Source organism: Manis javanica, chromosome 7 (assembly GCF_040802235.1).
Source record: "Manis javanica isolate MJ-LG chromosome 7, MJ_LKY, whole genome shotgun sequence".
Taxonomy (NCBI): Eukaryota; Metazoa; Chordata; class Mammalia; order Pholidota; family Manidae; genus Manis; species Manis javanica.
The window spans coordinates 126,718,284-126,738,176 of NC_133162.1; the positions used below are offsets into that span (position 1 = coordinate 126,718,284).

At 38.2% G+C, this 19,893-nt stretch overlaps 1 protein-coding gene across 4 annotated transcripts in view; it reads right to left on the bottom strand.

The window, feature by feature from the left end:
* Positions 1-19,893, bottom strand: part of LOC108384419 (CD302 antigen) — a 106,670-nt gene that overhangs the window by 68,549 nt on the left and 18,228 nt on the right. For 3 of the 4 annotated variants that reach the window (XM_036995904.2, XM_036995902.2, XM_036995901.2), the window contains exons 5-13: positions 16,008-16,118; positions 14,726-14,866; positions 12,321-12,512; positions 11,074-11,231; positions 9,543-9,653; positions 8,901-8,989; positions 8,604-8,773; positions 6,345-6,544; positions 4,780-4,922 (exon numbers count right to left, since the gene is read on the bottom strand). In XM_036995904.2, the coding sequence (XP_036851799.2) occupies positions 4,780-4,922; positions 6,345-6,544; positions 8,604-8,773; positions 8,901-8,989; positions 9,543-9,653; positions 11,074-11,231; positions 12,321-12,512; positions 14,726-14,866; positions 16,008-16,118 (1,315 nt within the window). The remainder of the gene's footprint in view (positions 1-4,779; positions 4,923-6,344; positions 6,545-8,603; positions 8,774-8,900; positions 8,990-9,542; positions 9,654-11,073; positions 11,232-12,320; positions 12,513-14,725; positions 14,867-16,007; positions 16,119-19,893) is intronic. The other variant, XM_073241541.1, reaches the window with a different exon arrangement.

Consider the following 19,893-nt stretch of genomic DNA (forward strand, 5'->3'; position numbering starts at 1 on the left):
TATGGTATGTATGATCAGTACCTATGAGTATATATTATATGTGAATAACAATAAATATATAAATGTTATATGCATATAAATATGACATATATTAGAGAAGGGGTAGGATCCAAATCTAAACCTTACTCTCAAGCTAAATAGAATGTAAGGAATATATGGAATATATAGCTACAAGCCTACTGGGAAATATGTCATTAAAAACATTTGCTAGTGAATCAAAGGCTACAGCAAACTTAATTTTAAATTAATTTCTCATTTCTTAATAAAATAGTTGCTTTTCTTTGGCTCAAGCATTCCCTCATATTTTAATATCAATAAGTGCTTTTTCATCTTTTCAACTTCCAGCTTTTCAACTTATTGCAGTGGAATATAAGGACTGTACCCTTTCTGCTTTTATTGTTACATTGTATTCTTTCAGAGAGAAAAATCACCAATTTGTAGACTTAAGATAAAGCCAGTGGAGACAAATTAAGTCCAGCTTGAACTTAGCAGCTATAAGAGGAATTTACAATTTGTGTCTTCAACTAATTAAAGCTTTCTTACAGGCTTCCAAATTTATCATACTTCCTGACTGTTGGATTTTCAAACCACAGGGTCTAGATAATTGCCATATGCAGTATAATTAAAGACAGATGGATAAAATAAAGAGGTTAGGTTTCCTTCCTCATGTTTACTTGGGGCTATAACTTCATTTCTTTCAAATCTGCACATAATATATTTGGGCCTAGGGAATTTGTGCAGAATTTTGTTTCCCTAAAGTAAGCATTAGGTATTTTATCTTTTTACACAATCAATAGTACAACCAGGAAGAAGATCAAAGATCATTTGTCACCTGCATGTACTCTATACTCGGCTCCCACAAAAAGCCTCTTTAGAGATCTGTCCCCAACCTTTCCACCCCATCCTCTCTCAGCTCTGCCTCTGTTCACCTAGAAACCTCTGCTTCCTCGGCTCCGTCTCAGAGAACGGTTCCCTGGAGGGCACAGTTTGCCCCGTTGTCAAAAATTTCTAATCTTCCGTTCTTTCTGAGACTGAACTTCATTTCAACCCAGACATTTATAGTTTTCAGCTTCCATTTCAAGGGATTCATTAGTGTGTTATAAATATAGGAAATAGTAGCTACTTGTGGGGTTTTTTTGGTGTGGTATGAGGTGGAAAATATTTCAATTGTATCTTATTCCTGGTCTGACCTGGTTTATCTGCAGGCAGATAAAGAGAAAAAGAAATCGGAAATCACATTCATCATTGTACACCTTGAATGAGGATTTTAGAAAATTTGAAGGAAAAAAAAGGATAACTGGGGAGTAAACTGAAATTTTCTCTTTCTCTGTAAAGTTCTTCTACTCCAAGCACTAAGTATACGGTTTTAAGGTTATTAGGTTAAGAAGACATTGCATGTTAAGAAGGTTAATATGTGTATTTGCGTTAACATTCCTACTCTCAATCAAATTTCCTGCTGCATCTAGTTTCTAAAGAAAACAGTATCTCAGCTGTAACTCCCAATAAATAATGTTTGATGAGGGTGCTTAGTCTGCAAAGCCTTAGATTTATATCTAAATCCATTCACGCCACATCAGAGGAGGTAGTGCACACAGCGGCAACAGCGTCGCAAACAAGGCTTTGTTCTCTAATCCTAAAACTATTTTTGTTTCTACAATGGCCTTCCCTGATGGGCTGCCAGTTGCAAAGATCTTAGAGCCTTAATGACTTAGTGCACCATGAATCCTTTTCATTGAAATACAAATAGAGATGTGGAATTTAGATTGTGAGAAGTATAGAAGTAATCTGACTTAACTCCTTGGCATGCAATACACAATTTGGCCAATGGACATCTTGCTGAGAAAGGTCAATTCCTGAAATAAAACGCTAAGGCACGAAAGAAGTGAGCTTTAGAATCATTTTCTGATACAAATGGATTTGCTTCCTTCCTTCCCTTCGTGGTTACAATATTGGTTTTAGAATACGTTTTCTTTCTAAGTATAGCATGAGCAAATGATTTCTTTATGAATGGAGCACATATTAAGCAGACTTAATATGCTAATGCTTAATATGGCATTGTGTTAGCTGCTGCAATGAGTGCAAATAAAGTATGTCCCTCTGAGTGAAAGGATTATGGTATTTTGTTTTTTTCTTTGTGCTTTTCTGTTTTCTAAATTCAATATATGTTACTTTTGTGATCAGGAAAATTTAAACATTGTACATTCTGTGGAAAATAAACTATATATATAGGAGAAGAAAATGGAAAAGATTTACATTAAATGTTAACTATATTTCTAACTAGGAGCTTGGATTTGAGATTTTTTAAATTGTCTTTTTTACATTTTCCAAATTAGATCTAATGAATTTGTATTAATATTTTACTTGGGAGGGGGGACCTCAGCAAGTATAATCAGAAACAAACAAATCAAGAGCTTCCTTAATTACCTCTCAGACATTAGTTGTGTTTTCTAGAGCAATCTGTTCTGTATATAGAAGCTCTTAATGATCATTTATATCATATACAATATTCCATGTCCCATGAATTAATGCACAGATATCTACAACCTCATTGCTTAGTACTTAACCGTGGCTCCTTGTTCCAGTTAAAGTTCCTAACTTCTTGCTTAATGTTCTTCAAAATCCAGTTTGTTTACATCAGTAACACAATAGTTTAAAAATACTTTAGTCTAGACAGTATGATACTGTGTGTGTCAAATCTGAGATCGGGGGGCCAGTAAGTTGCCCTGCTGGAAATTCTCACTTTCCAGGGCATTAGAAAGGCATGTGCTCCACAGGTGGCCACCGCAAGAACATGTGTGATCCGAAGCCGCACAGAGGCTTTGGTCCTCACAGAGGGAAGGTCAGAAACGCGTTTATATCAGTGAAAGTAAAAACTGTTAATCAGCATGATATTAGAAATGGGCTCTTGACTGTTGATGCTGTGAGCTTACAAAACAGGTTGTATGAAATGTTTTGTGCCTACTTCAATGAAGGTTTGTCTAAAAAAATGTACGTGCAGAAAGACCTGGCCTGAGTTTTGCATTCATTATAATCGACTCTCAAGGTCAACGCTAATTATTTCTATGATCTGAAGGTGTTGCCTCTTGTCTTAATTGTTAAGGCGGTGTTAAAAAACGTGGACTTTTAACAGAATTTCTCAGTTTTGAAATATTTTGTGGTCCCTTCTTTCCAGGAAAAGAAGGAATCATATTCTTTGGGCTACATAGGTAGTAATTGGCAAGACTTGTTTTAGGAGTCTTTCAACAGCATATAGTTGTATTTCATTACTGAACAAAATTGCAGATTTAGAATAAAACATAACTGATAGCAGTTAAATTTGGTCTTCTGCCATCTTGCTTTATGCTGGACTTCATGCTTTGTTATTTTATTTCTTAATAATTTGCTTTATGGATTTTTTCCACCCATTACATATTCAGTAGATGAACACTCTTTTGCATTTTATTACACATTATCTTAAAGTTTTTAAAATGTACATAATCTGTGTTTCTAAATGTGATTTCCGGGTAAAATGAGGAATTTATTATACTTTTAGGTTTCACAACCATTTTCTCTCTTTACATCCTGGTTTTTGTTTATTAAGTAAGAGCTGAACATGTGGTTTTATTAAAATACTCTTCGGTTTCCCTTTCAGGATTTAGGATAATTTTATTCTATTTTTATAATGACATATATTGCGTTATTTAGACTTGGGGTTATGTTTTTATGTTATACATCTTTCCTAACAATTCTTTTAAAATAAACAAACTACTCTTGTTCCTGATTTTCTTACTCATCTCTCAGCTGGAATATGTCTTTGAAAGTTGTTTCTCAAAAGGGAGCAAAGGTGGTTGGTATGTATCTATCACTATCTTCACAAATACAAAGCAATGTACTTTTCTAACCCCCACCATTGGAACTAAAATTAATACACTGCAAACATTTTCCACCTCAAAACTCTTTAGATGGCAGTTTTAAAATGACTTCTTACATTTAATGTCCTAGAGAAGAAGGCTAGTTAGATTTTCTTTGTGTTTTGGTACTTGTATTATTTATTTATTTATTTTTCTGTTTTTCTTTGAGGTCAGAAATGTATTCACTAGGATATGTCTAGGTGGTAATTTCTTTTTCATAATTTTGCCTGATGTCTCCCAAATCCTTGATTTGGATTTGGGTCTTCTTTTCAGTTCAACAAAGTGAGGGAAGAAAAAAATTAATTTGTGAAGTTGAAGCCCTTTCATACCCATGATTATCCCCAGAGTTTCAAATAAATTGTTTCTCCTATGACGGTGTCACGTGGCCTATATTTCTCCATGTTTCCTTGAGGGCATCAGGAAAATCATCCGGGAATCTTCCATCCACCATAACATCCAAATTGCACGGCATATCGATTCTGTCTCTAACATCTCTGATCACTTCCCTGTTTTCCCATCTTACTGGCCTTCCTCAGTGTAGTTTTCCACTAGGGGCTGCAACAGCCTTCTAATCAGCTGCCCTGCACCTACCTACCTACCTACCTACCTACTATGGCTCCTTCCTCCTCACTCTCTCTCTATGCATGCTTTACTACGTTCCACATTCTCGACCATACTTTTCTAACCCCCACCACTCGACTTCATTATGCTATGCAAAAGGTGGGGACTTTGTCTCCCTCGTCTTTGAATCTTTCAGTGTCTTTCACTTAAGAATGCTTGATGGTCAGTGACTGCTAAGCACTGAAGGACCCTTTTAGAAAATAAAACAGTTCTGAGTACCTACAGGACATCAAATTTAGCATAGAAAATCTCATTCTAAAAGTATTACCTGAACTGGTCCATTAAAAAGTGAGAAAATTCCTTTATTTCATCCATATGACTGAAGCTAGGAAGGTGTCCTCCAAGTGCCTGGCAGAATCTCTCAGCTTCTTCCCAGTTCCTTTTTCTTACAATTCTTTCTATATGAAACAGCTTAACAAAATATAATGTTAATTTTTTTCTCATATAATCATTATATTATAATCAATTGATCAATTCTAGTCCAAAGTGTGGGACCCCAAAATATAATAAGAGGTATAATAAAAACAAAGATAAATGCACAAATACTGAGACTCAGACAGGACCTGCTGAAAATGTTAACTAAAGGCCAGCAGAGGTGCCAGCTACTACTGCCACATGATCTTCCTCAGCCAGGCTGGAGAACTGTTCCAAAAACTCACATATTCTTTTGCATTCTGAGGACCTTGAGAGGTAAGATGAATCAGCACTAAGACTGCAGAAGATACATATCAGTGCTCAGGGGACAGGCGTCGGCAAAGAAATGTGCAAACAGTGTAACTGTGGACAAATCCCCTGAGATCTGCACAGGTATGGGACAATTTTCTGATGAAGAAGAATTAAAGGGCAGACTGCATTGGTGTGCAAACACTGGCAGAAAGTGGCAAAACAAAAGCTGCCACTTCAGACCATTTTTTGGTTTATGATGACTGATTTTATGCCAAAAGCACAACAGTCACTTTAAAAGGAGGAGAGGAGGAGCAGACGAGACAATGGCAGACTGAAGTACTGGCCCTAATTCTTCAGTTCCCTGTGATGTAATTATACATTAGAGTCATGGCTTCCTGGTGGGTGAAGTATACTTTCCTGTACTTTGAGTTGAGGCTTGGCCATGTGACTTTCTGTGATCATTGGGATATTAGGGGAGGTTAAGTGAGCAGAGGACTGAAATGAGCTTACATGGCCAGGCTTGCCTCTCAGGCTCCAGTAACTGACTAGGAGAAGAACAAGCCCCTGATGGCTGCTGCCCCTCCCGCCTGAGACCCAGACTCAAGGGCAGCAGATCCCAGCTCTTAGTCTGCGGTCCGGTGCAGGCTCTCTGCGCTTGAAAGCGGAGCTGGCCATTCAAGCCCAAATTCAGTCAAGCCAGCAGTATCTGACTCAGAGATCTGTGAACATGGGACTGAATGTTTGTTGGCATGGCCACTGAGTTGTGGGATGGTATGGAATCGTTTCTTTGTGGAAACAGTGAACTGATACACACCCTACATTGTTAGAAGTGATAGAACTCTTTGTGGGTTAACCTTTGTGTATTAGGATACAAGAATCACAAGCAAAGTGTCAGCATGGATGCATCTCACTCAACCTTCCAGACCAAAGAAAACTAGGAAAGAGCCAGTTCTGGATCTTGTCCTGCTCTTTCAGGTAGGATATGAGTTTATGTGGCGATAAGCTGTCTGACACCAGCTTCAGTGGTGCCCTGACAGGGCTCTGTGCTCCCAAACACTCTGGCAGGTTACATACATGTCTACGGAAATGCATAATTGGTATGACGACATGAACTAGGGGAGCAGAAAGACAACTTCCTTCAGGAATCAAATGAGAATGCCACTTTACCTTATAACAAGAAAGACTCGAGGGGAAATTATGCCAGCCTTCAGGACAGGGGTCTCCGGGCTTGGGGGCTGCCTCTTCCGGCTCGGCGGGCCCAGTTCTTTTCTTGCAAATTGAAAGTGCTCTGAAACGTCTGCAGTCTTTCACCTCCCACTTGCCAAGAGGCTTTCCAGTAGCCATAGCCACACATCCACCTGGAGAAGCTGGGTTGAATTGGAAAGTTTAATTAAAAATTACATTTTAAAATGAAAGTCCAAACATCTTCTAGTGTCTCTATCCTTTATTTGAGCCAAGGTGGGGAAAGAGAATAAGAAAAAAAAAATGGAGGAAAGAAATGTGTTGCTCATGATAATAATGATGATGATGATTTTAATGTAAAGAAGTGGTCATTACTTGTCAGGTGTTTTTTTAATGAACTGGTCCTCACAAAAACCTACAGAGTGGATTCTATTGTCATTCTGAGGTTCTGTGAGAATTAGTGACTTAGACAAGGCCACATGTTAGTAAGTGGTTGACCTAGGATTAGAATCTAGGTGGTCTGCGTCCAGAGCTATGTCCTAAACCAATATGCTGCTCAGGATAGCCTAAGTGGCTCATATTAGCTCAACAGTTTTGAACAGTTCTTAGGCAATTTAGGAAACCTCTAAACAAAATGCTTCCAGATTCAGATCCAGAGGAAGGGCTGGGACAATAAAGGTAGAAAAAGATACGTGGTAACACACATTTGTTTACTCTTTCATAGCAGCCAGAATTTTATTTATTCACAAAAACATTAAAAGATAGTTTGTATTTTCAGATCCACTTTCCAGATGAAGGATGAGTGGCTTGCCCACAAGCATAGTTAGTGAGTAGTGGAAGCAGAGCTTGAACCCAGATTTGTCTGGCAAAGTGCTATGCTCCCCTTTCCATTATACCACACGGCCTGAAGTGTGACCCAAGAAGACCATACATGGAAAGTAATGAGCACAACTTCCAGTTCATCAAAAAAAGAAGCCATAGGGTCTCATGTCTCATACTTAGACGTGGACAGCAAGAAGAACAAGGAACTGGGAAAAAGAACGCTGTGTTACCCTGGAAAGGTGTATCACTTTTTTCTGTTCTGCCCCCCACAGCTCACCCATGAAAGACCAAGCTGGCTGAAGCTTGGAGTAATAATGGTGAAAGGAGCTTAATGGCAGTTTTTCTGGCTAAGGGACTGAGAGAATAGCCATTGTAGTTATTTCCTAAGCATCTCTCTAACCACTGAGGCTTATCCATGAAGAATGTGACATTAGCTCTAAGATGTCTGAATGTCTTAAAGAAATCATGTGTGTTTCATATTTTAGAATATTCTAATTTGAGGTGAAATTGAACCAGGATTAGCATCTATATTCTCCATCTTCTAGAAGTAAAAACATAATTGTCTAATCGATACCATTGATATTTATGGTGGAAACCATGCATTACAAATGTGGGCATTCTCTATTTGAAATATTTTGTTAAATTATATGCTCACATGTTGTGATTTCTGTGTTATAAAAAGTGGTCTTCATGACTACATTGTGCAAACACAAGAAAATATAAATGATTCAAAGGGAGGAAAATTGAATGTGTCGTAACTGCTGTCTTATACAATGCCAAAGTCCTTTAAAAAGCTTTGGATTAGCTATCAAGCAATCTAGATTTTAGCAATTCAATAATCCAGGTAACCTTTGTCAAGTAAATCACCTTTCAAAGCTCTGTTTTCTCAACTCTACAATCAGAATGGACTTCTGGCTCAAATGTTTTTATTATATGGCTAATTACGATCAGTACTATAGGCTGATTAAAGAAGGATGATCTAACTTTCAGAAGCAATAGTATCTACAATATATTGCTGCCTTACTTCTCAACCATTGAGAATAACAGAAATAAACTTTCCATTTTGGAGAAAGAAGCTAAGCAGAGAGATGAAAATGAAAAATGCTTCACAATGAACCTTCTACATTCTATTTGAGACTCACATGGAAAAGATAGAAAACTCACACTAATTGTTGTAGCTCTGTGTCATTTGATGGTGGTTTCTGAGAACTGAGTTTTCTGGCTTATTTTATTGGGTTATTTCCAAGGATTTAGTAGGGAAGAGATAGTCACTGCTTCTGTTTAATGGTTCTATAGATAAACTCTGGCCCTGAAGACCATCACTTCCCTTTCACTTCAAATGTAAGTGAAGAACATATTTGGGAGGAATGTTACATTGCACAAGTTACTGCCTTCCAATACTTTAAAGGCTCAGGCACTCACCTGGCTCAAGATAATTCCAGTTGGAAAAGGTTACAGCCCGCTTTACTCCAGCAGCACTTGCCCAACTATACTCTCCACGTGAATCTACATCTCTCAGGCCAGTCCAGAAGTATTTTACTGAAGATTTAGTATATTTTTTAATCATATCATTCAGGTATTCTTGCTCAAATCTAAAAAACAAGAGTCAGACTAGTAGGTGTTTTACAATGATTGGATTACTATACAAGTTGAACATGCACCTTTTTCTTTGGAAGATAATTTAGCAAAGTTCTCTAGTATGTTTACTGAGGATCATACCTGCTAGTTATCGTCAGATTGCAATTCGTTCCAAAAAGGACCGCATCCTTGTAAATCTTATAACAGGTTTCTCCATGCCTTTCCCAGCCCTAAGTCAGAAGAGAAATATCATGTCCTCTAGACTAATGATGTTCCCCGCTGACATGCAAGGTACTGCTCTATCGATAATATATCACAAATTATAGAAATCAAGGACATGTCTAGTGAATTCACATACAATAGGAATGGGATACAACTTCACAGAAAACGTCCACAAGACTGCAAGCCTATGTCAGAAGGTATATCTTATCCTCTTTACCCCTAGCACCTAACTCGTCATATGAGTATAATGCTGTTAACTGAATTATTTTTGAACAGGAATAATATAAATGGGAGGAGTAAAGATATCAGCATCGAGTATTGTAATCACATACATTTTTATAGAAATTCATGAATACCTCACTCTTTTTCTTATAATTCTGTTTTCTTCTGTAAGAATGCCCATACATTACAAGTACTGATCTCTGGCTTACTTAATGTAAATGAAGAGAAGTTAGTAATTTCTTCTATTTTCCAAGTTGGAATTATTTAAGTCTCAGCTACCACCCCTAACGAAGAAGGTGTAATATTGCTTAGAAAAATTTATACAGAGATTTTACATACCTCGCCTGGAGGACACATCTCACCAGATCTTGTATCATTCATCTTTTCTCCTTTTTTCTTACATATGTATTTAAGTTTCTGTTCACATGATTGGACTTTCCACTGACCTAGCTTTTACAAAACAGAAAAAAAAATTTCCCACAAGAGAAATTATTTGCCATATATTTAGAATTGAACTCTACCTTATTTTAAATCAAGATAGTTTATTTTTACAAAACTATGAAGGAGGGGCCAGAGGAGGAGGGAGAGAAGAAGATGAATCCTCAAAGCTGAGAACCGCTGCGGGAAAACGCTGCACCCAACAGGGCTGCAAGGCTGGGGCTCACAGTCTGAATTTCATTTTTTAAAATAAGAGTAACAAAAAAGCCATCAAAGGACACTTAGTATAGAAGCTGAAGAGAGAACTCAGCCCACAAGCAGTTGCCAGTGTCTAATCTCCTTCCGTATGACGTGGCTGAAATCTGCCCAGAGGTTGAAAACTTTGGGGCCATGTTAACTAATCTCCCCATCTCAGTTTCCTCATATGTAAAATAATCATGGTGGTTAGAATAACTACACTCTAAGAATTCTTGAATTAAAAGTTTCTTCAAACTGTACTTCAGTTTAGTCTTCAGAGTTCCTTCTTTCAAATTACTACCTAACATTTGTGCTTAATTTTGTTTAATTGACTATGTCACTGCTCTCTTCAAATTAAATGTCAGTAAATCAGTTGTGGAAACAGCCAATTTGAAAGCTGGCCTGTTGTGGAATTATGCTATCAGCTCATTCCTGCCTATGGGGCCTCATTTTATCTTTGACACTGTTCTTAACGACATTTTAGTCTTTTAAATAGAGCACAAATGTGACACCTTTCTATATCCATCTCTGACACTTTTCTAAATACATCTTTACTCTTGAAACAGTTTTAAATACACATACCATTTATTGCTTCCACTTAAGTCTCTCCAAGTTTGGGTGATGCAATCAGCCTCCTAAACAATTAGGAGTCAACAGGAAAGTGACACTAACAAAATGCAGAGGTACTAAATGTCCTTTCTCCTCGACATACAGCCTGTGTTGGACTCCTAACTAAAGCATATTCAATAAGCATTTAAGCATTCTACACGAGTAAGATGTTCTCTGAACAGACCTAAGTTTTTAATAAAAATAATAAATTTCACTTCTCAAAGTAGGATTAACATAAAACTTAAATTGAATATGAATGCAGAAGATGGGATTTTTCAGCTTAAATTGTGGCTACATGCTAATTATAACACTGATGGTCCTGAGAGAAAGCAGCTTATTAGAACCAATCTGGCACAAGAATCTGAGATCTTCAGACCAGAGCAGATAATCTCAGACAGGAAGTGGATTGCTCATATAGTTACTGTTTTATTTACCTTTTTCTAGTAATTACTAGAAAGACAATCTACATGGTGCTTCCCTATCATTTTCTTTCCCAGCTTAATCACAATATCCTAACCAAGGTAGTCTTAGTATTATTATTTGGCATAACAATCAGAATATAACTAAATCACAGGTGGTTTCCTACCTTTCCCAAATAAGAAACACAGTTGGGAGTCTTATTGTAAGGAACGTTTGGCTCATTCTCATCCCAGTATGTTAGAGTAACTTCAGTACCATCTGACCACTGAAATAAAGTTGGTATATTTATGTTCTTAAGGCCTGTCCATACTTCTTCCTTGGCATCTAAAAGAAAAATGTCTTATTTATTTGGTGTCCCTATAGTACATACTTCAATATGTATGCTATTACTGATTTTTACATTCTCATATGCGGTTTTAAAGAGCCCTGATGGTTTTCTTAAACAGTCTATTAAAATGTTAAGTTAGGCTTGGTGATGAGGGCTTTTCAGGTCACTTATGCAGGTAGAGGACACAGGTGCTACAGCTACGCTAAGATCTGTAATGGGGTGTTCCTGTTACCTGGTCTAGATAAACCTTTATGGGTAACACAGGTCTCCCCCAGTATCCAAAAGTTTGCTTTGTTGCCACGGCACTTTTACGGAAGACCTACATTAGTACCTGACCTATTTTCTCTCACCAAAAGAAATCCAGAGGATTTTCACCTTCACAAAATGGTAAATGCTTCTTTGCTTTATGCCATTTCGGCTTACGAAAGGTTTCATAGGAATGCTCTGCTTTCTGAGCGGGGGAAACCTGTGATGAAATTCTACAAATATAATCATAGATATTCCATTTAGAGTAAGAATACTGCCCATCACTGCCCTGGAATGACTATGTTGCCTTCCCAGGTAAAACAACTGGCACCACGCTGGTACACAATATGTATCTACTATTAGGTATTATTATTCGTGATCATAAGAGGAGGTTATAATACGGGCTGTCCAGTGCATTTTTGTTCTTCAGTCCACAAAAGTGAAATAATCATCACATAAGTGTTTGAAGCAACTTAAATAGCAGTCAGCTTATGAGAAGAGGGAAATTATTCAGGTATGGGTTGTACTGTCAAATTGGTAGCCACTAGCTACATGTAGCCATTGAAATTTGTAAAATAATTAAAATTAAATAAAAGCAAAAATTCAGTTTCCCTTGTTGCCCTTGCTACATTTCAAGTGCTCAGAAGCCACAAGCGCTGGGTGGCTGTTGTGTTGGATGGCAAAGATGACAGAACAGATCCCGTCACTTCAGAAAATTCCACTGAACAGTCTGATCTCTAATGATCAAAATGTAAGCTTTTCATTCCTGCTTAGGGTCTGAAAATAGGGATGTTTAAAAATGTTTTAAACCTCTCAGATAGGATATTTTAAAAACTTACCCCCGCTATGGAGTTTTGTGACCACCACCTCCATATCAGCTAAGGAATGAATGCTCATGAGGTGGCTGTCAAAGCCTTTGCATTTCACTTGTGCCTTATCCCAGGAATCACTGTCATTTACCAGCAGATAGCAAAATCCATTATTTGACAGCCAGCCTGCATCACAGCGGGTATCTGAATATGTCCAAACATCTGGGGGGAGAGCAGCTATTTATATTCCAGTAGTTATTTACATTCCAGTAAAGATACATCTATTTTGAACCAATAACCTTGCAAAGTCTTCTTTCTTGACTCATAAGGGTTCTGGAAAACTATCTGGATATGATGTCAGATAGTTCAGTGAAATGAATTTATGTGATGCCTATGTCTACATAGCACCATATGAGGGACTGCAGAGATTTAGGTAATGATATTATTTTAATGTGATATAAAGGTGCTACATGGCTAGGATCAGACTATTGAAGGAGGGATTGCCCTTAGTCCTACTAGAGAGAAGAACAGTGTAAGATAAACCACTTGCTGATAAATCTCCTGGTTGGTACAGGATTTGTTAGCTTCCCTTCCAGTCTCTGCCTTTGGGAGTTATGAGGTAGAATCTCCTTTTTATGCATGGTCAGCTTAGCAAGACAATGTTCATTAATCTCACTGTTAAACACTATGGGCAGAGATTTGAGCAACAGAATAAGACATTTATACACTTCACACCCAAGAGCGGGCAGCAATGGGGGGAAAGGGCAAAGGGCATCTCTCAACCTCTTCTTTCGTCCCCTCTGCTAGACCTACAGTCCTCATGGAATTGGTCATTCTTCATTTTTAATCGTGATAAAACTCACTCAAATGATGGTCAAGAAAGATTAGATAGACAGAGTGAGTTATAAAACCACACAAAAGACTTCTACCCCTTTTAGTAGAACTAGAAAGTAGCTTGGTGACTCAGACTTCCTGTAGTTAGAGAACTGTTGGGAATATCTGTGGTATGAAAACACAGTATCTTAAAAATGTGCAGTTTGTTTTTTACTAAAGGATAAAATTCAGATACAGCTAGCTTCTCACACTTGCAAGATAAATCAATTAACTTTAAGGGTCTGAAATAGCACTTGTTATTATCATTATATTTCACAATTATGAAAAGGAACAGAGGGGAAAAAATCACACATAATTGAACTTAAAACAATCATTTTCCGATTCTAGTCTTCGTCTTTATGAATACATATTTTTAAAAGATTAAAATAAGTAGGCCTATCATTTTCTGCTTTTTCTATTTTCCTGCTGGCACAGTGATTTTAATAAATGCATGTTATTCAATCATGTGGAAACACCATGATTTCTTTAATAATTGCTACTACAGGATATTTGTTTGATCTGTCATCAGTTGCCCTAGTTTATTTTCATTTGTGCTGTCTTTTCTAATATGGCTTTTGTTGAATGGACTAAATTTGGTTTGAATCAAGTTGCAAGATGAATGTTCATTTTCTCCTATTATTTCTAAACATCCTCCCATGTTCTTTATTCTGTATTTATTTTTCAGTCTTAAAAAAAATAGCTTTCAGTTTCTATGTGGATAAGAAATTTTAAGCTTTATTCCCTTCTCCCAACATTCCTTAAAGCAAGAAATATTAAAGTCTCCTTTCTTCCCCTCCCAGTTCTGAGTATGAGTTTTTCTTCTTCAGCGATGATTTAATCAAATACCAGGTATTTGGTGGGCCCTGGGCAAGACTCTTTCCCATTCCTTCCAAGACTCCTCAAAACCTTCAGCTGCTCTGTGCCTCTTACTCCAACTGCGCCGGGAAAACCCCCTCCCTGTGCTCATGCTGCCCTTCTGCACCTTGCCGTTTCTACCTGCGTTGTCAGCACAGGGACCTAAAGAACCGCCTGGCCAAGAAGGACATAGGTAGGGGATGGGGAAGTGTGGGAGTGCTGCTGTGTCCATCAGTTTTTATTCCTCACAGACCCAGGTAATACATGAGACCTGAGTGGGCATCAGCCATCACCAGGAAAGCTTCTTAAAGCAGATTGCTGGGTCCCACCCTCAGCACATCCAATTCAGTACATAGGGTGGGTCCGAGCATTTGCTCTTCTAACAGGTACAGGTGATACTGAAGCTCTTGGTCTGGGGACCACACTTCAAGAAACACTGCTGTAGACAAACAAGTGCCCTGTGAACAGGGAGAACAGATATATTTCCAGTCTTGAATACCTCTGCCTTCTTATGGGCATATGCCAGATCGAAGCTTTATTCATACAGTTGATAATGTCTAACTAACTACAGGGTCAAAATCAAATACTTTTTGGCATTGGCAGTATCAGGGGAAAGAAAGGTGGAAATAGACGTCTGAGATGGATTTACTTGACTTCACAAAACTGTAATTTTAAGAACTGTTTGTACAAGTAAATGAGGAAGATACCTGTTAACTCCACTGTGTTATTCAACGGTTTTTTGCAGACATAGGGCAGTTGAGCTTCGCAGGAAAAACTCTGCCATAGACCAGACACGGCATCCATTCTTGCGCAGCTCGATCCACCTATTGTAGGTGCACTAGGCATATCTTCAAAGGTAGGATTTTCAAAGAGTTAGAAGGTTAGGGCTGGAGTGGTGGTTAGGAAAATAATTTGCATTCTTAATTTTCAGCATTTATGGGAACTCATAAAATAGTCAAAACCTTCTAATAAATTGAAATGTAAAAGCCTCACTGGACAATCATGTGCTTAAATATGTCTTTCTTTTGATATATAGGACACAGGGAGAAACACTTGGATATACCAAAGTTAATTTAAAAAACAAAATAAAAAATCAAACCTCCACCCTGAATCAGCTTCCATGTCATATCCCGTGATCACTAGATCTTAATCTGCTACTCTAAACAGTAAATGTACTAATTTGTGATTTTGTAGTGCCTTTAAGGCCTTGAATTAAAGATTACGTTATCTTTAAAGATTCTACCTACCAAGAAAATAGAGAATTTATTTACTAATCATAAAATTTCATTAAACTAAAATGACTTATTGGTATTTCATTGCACTCAACTCATTTTTCTTAAATGTGTGCAGAATACTTTCGTATTTTAGTGTTAACTTTTAGGTTTTACATTTGTCAGAAGCCTAAGATTTTATTGTTAAGAAAGGTATCTAAGCCTTCTTTTTGGGAAAAAATCTTTTGACTAACTAGGACTTTATTTTATTCACTGCAAAAATTTTCTTTAAGCTATTTATTTGTGTAATAAAATATAACCATTATGTTGTCCATATTTGGGTACTCTAGTGGGAGACCCCAAGAGTTTTTAAATGAGGGAATATTAATATTTCTGTATGGGAGTTAAGCTGCAGATGAAAGACAACATGGGTCAGTTGTAGACATCTCAAGTTCCCTAAGGAACACAGAATGGCTCCTGGACCATGTGATGGGACTCGTGGACCATGTGATGGGACTCATTCTGCTCTTACCTAAAAATGTAGGCCGCTCTAAAGGTTAGGGACAAATGCTCAGTTGTCCATGGTGTGGTTCAATTTGTCTATAATGGTATCACAATGAAAAAGGGCTTAGGAAAAAAACTTCTGAGAGGTAACTATCATAAGAGTTGTCAAGATTTGAAATCTTTATAAGCTCTTGGTGAATGGGAAGGGAAGCTCTTTTTTATTTTTTTTTGAAGCTTTTGCTCTGTGCATAGCAAGTGCAGCAGGGAATAGTACCTGGGTCCCAGTTGAGAAAGTTTAATGGCTTTTGATCTGACCATTCCCAGCCTCTAGCAGAGTACAGCTGATTTAAGCCAATCCAGAAAATTCTTGCAATGCCTTCTTTTTCTGTAAGAAATACATAATTTTAACAAGTGATGAAGGTACCTGTTATTATCTAAGTCAGACTTATTTCTACTAATAGCAAAAATATCTGAAGAACTTAATCAAAAGGCAAGAATCCATATGAGGCTGTCTATTCAACAAAGGCTGGATAGATAACAAAGCCTCAGACCATTGAGAAACCCAAATGCTAGTAAGTTAATTCAGCTCTGTTTTTCCATTAGCTTGTCCAATTCCCTTTTTTCTCAGATAAGAACAGAATCTTCTCAGAATAGCTTTCATTATTTTTAACCCTCTGGTACTGATGTAGAAAAGGCAGTTTCCATCATCTATCTTCATTTGGAAGATCTGATTGTATTCCAGACTGACAGTTTAATTATTAAGCATATATTATTTACCAAGTATTAAAGATATAAAAACTAAAATGACAAAGTCCCTGCTCTCATGAGGATTTCGACTGAGTGGACAGAAACAGATACAGATCCCCCAAGTGGTGAAGTGTTACCAGTACTGCTTCAGAAATATGTACAAGAACTGTTTGGTAGGTAATGAAATACATAGCTCTGGAGTCCAAAGGAGACAGTTAGGCTGGAGATACAGAATGGGGGACACACGCACACGACCCGCAAGCTATCGTGGAGATGTGTCATTCAAATTCATTATTTGACAACAAGATGCCATAGACAAGAAAGGGGGAAAGCCAGAGAAGCAGGTATAATTTAAATCTGAGGCCAATTGTATATATGCCACTCAGTATTCATATGCCCACCAGTAATGGATGCGATCATGCTTGTATAGGCCTATGTGTATTGGAGAAAGAATAAATGGAATGTGAAAATGACTGCAAGGATTTTCACGCTACTGTCAAGGAAGTCAACAAATTATTCAAGGACCTGGTAAGACTTCATGAACATCATGAAGGAAGACTTTTAAGATAATGAGGTCTAGGCAGAAGAGACAGAGCAACTGATAAAATGGCCTACAGAAGACAAGGCTGATGTTGACAAACAGCAAGAGCTAACAGGTTGGAATCTCTAAATTTGTTGAAATATTCTCAGAAATAAAGACCTTGATAACAGTTTCTTAATGCATCCCAGGGAATTATGTATGAAGTATTATTATATTATATATATAAAATCTATATATCTCTCTATAAACATACAAAATATAATTGTATTTTAAATAATTTAAATGTGCATTATATTATATACCAAAAGTATGGATATGATTTCTACATGAAAATCATACAGATATATCTGATACAGATCATTTTCATCCATTATATATATACCAGATATATCTCTGTGCTTTGCAATGTAGAAAACCATATCCATACTTTACTTTTTATAGAGATAAATAAATATATGATTTGCATATAGAAAACCATAACCACACTTTATTAAATGTGTGTGATTTACATATAGAGAACTATATCCACATGTGGGAACAAGCACTGCCTGCTTATAACCTCTTGCCGATAATAACCATACGTCCACACGGTCTCTCCCCGAGTGACCTGCCCAGGTATGGTATGTTAATGGCTTGGCTCTGGCCAACCTGGGCCTGCCTTATCTATAGGAACATCTTGATATGAAGGAATCCAGGCCCCTCGGGTTTTGAGGTTGCACGAAAGCAAATTCCTGCTAACAGACACATGGAGTGGTCTTCAGTCACAAACCCTTTCCTGGCACACAGTAGTCTTTGTCTCCTCACCCCGTAGAATCAGTTCCCTCCTGACCATGGGAGTGTGTGCAACCTCATGCTCTGGCTGCTCCTGGACTATCTGTTCATAAATCCCAGTAAACTCTCATGTCTTCTCTGCTGTCTCCAGGTCTTTTCTTTGGTCTTTCTAGTGCTTCCCCATTGCAGCTCACCCAGTTGAGCATACGATTGGACTTGAGATCACACACCATATTTTAAGGGATTTCTGAGGGTAAATTTGACTATCTGCAATCTTTGATTTACTATACACATCGGAACTCAAATGCCAAAGACAGGTGTCTCCACTGGGACTGACAAGCAGCAGTGGAAGAGCTCCGCTGTGTAGAGTCTGAGTGGCAACAAGCAAAGATGAAAGGGGTCAAGAGCAATAACCCTGACAGCAAGATTTACGGGACCGGAAAGGGGCTGGACAGAGGGTGGTAGGGACAGAGGCCTAATCATCGCCCCACAGAGGAGCAGATGTGATGTTAGGAGTGAACTGCAAAGATACACTATGCTTTCTAGGCACCTGGCTCTGAAAATAAGAGATGGGTCTTCAGGATCTAGGAGATATATAGATATACAATATATTTCAATGGTAGAAATTTAAACAAATTTATAGCCTGTTGGGGAAGAATCAACAGAGTGAGAGTCAATGAAAATATAAGACCTGGGGAAAGAGTTAACTTTAAACAAGCTGTTGTCTTATGCTAGTGGATAGGAATGGAAATGGTGGATAAACTCTAAAGATCCTGGTTGGGCAAATATGGAGGGCAGGGCTTTCTCATACGGTCTGGACAATATGAAGCTGGACTTTTTTTCTGCATACAGTCCAAGCAAGAAGTTGGCCAATTTAAGACTCTGCTTACTTCCATCTTTATCCTCAAGAAACAAATGAATGTTACCATAAGTCCCCATGCCTAATCAAATAGGCAAATTCACTGAGCTAGGTATTTCTGAACTTTCCCCAAGACACCTGTTCAGACCTGACTGTATATGCCATTCCTCTCTCACTAAGGAGAAACTACAGGGCTTGGTGATGGTCTTGCCTCTGGGATGAGCAGGAGAAGAGCCTCCCATAATGCATCAGGAAGGCCGCCGTCATCAGGGGCCCTGATTTAGCAGCATCCTGGCGTTGGGCCACATGTCAACGTGGCTCACAGTGAACAGCCCCTCAGGGTGGAGGCAAACTAAGAAGAATGAAAAGGTCCTGTTCCTGCTATGGGGACCATTGGGCCATATTTTGTAGCTTTGGGGTGAATCTGTGGTTAGAAGTCCCCTGGGAAGGCCGGAGCCATGGAACATCTGATTCCCAAATAAAATCCAGTGAGTATAAGGAATCCAAATCTCCCACCTCAAAATCCTGCGTTAGTAAAACAAAACAAAACCAAAATGACTTAGTGCTTCCCCATTGCAGCTCACCCAGTTGAGCACACGACTGGACTTGAGATCAAGCACCATATTTTAAGGGGTTTCTGCACCTTAGGTGCAGGGCATGCCAAGAGGAAAAATGAAGCTATTTCAGACTGCATGGGACTCTTCTTCAAGGGGTTGCTTCTGCTTTTTTGTCTGGCAGCAGATCCCTTAGTCCCACCAACTAGCCACCATACCGGGGGCCACCTGAGGGTGACACTGCCCGCCACACCCTGCATATGTACAACTCTTATTTCCCCAACCAGATACAGCACTTTGACCATAAAATCTCCATCTGATTGGCTTTTGTTGGCCTCACCGCCACCCCAGGGTTTGCACATAGTAGCTTTAAGTGGAGGGACACTTCATAGGAACTTGAAGCAATATTCAAGACTTAGATACTCGGAGTTTCAGATATTAAAGTTTACCTTTCTTGGGTAACCAGCAATGATAAATTAGGTTATAGTAATTATGATATGTCTAAACGGCATTCACAGTGAAAGAGGAGCTTGGAACCTTAGAAAGGGATGCACCTTTAAAATTACTGATACACATAAAATGTGATGAGTGTCTGGCCAGGGGGTAGGGGACAAATGGGATAACCTATTATCTCACTTTTATGAGTTATTAAAGAAAACTGGTGTATAAAGAAATCCTGCAACATTCA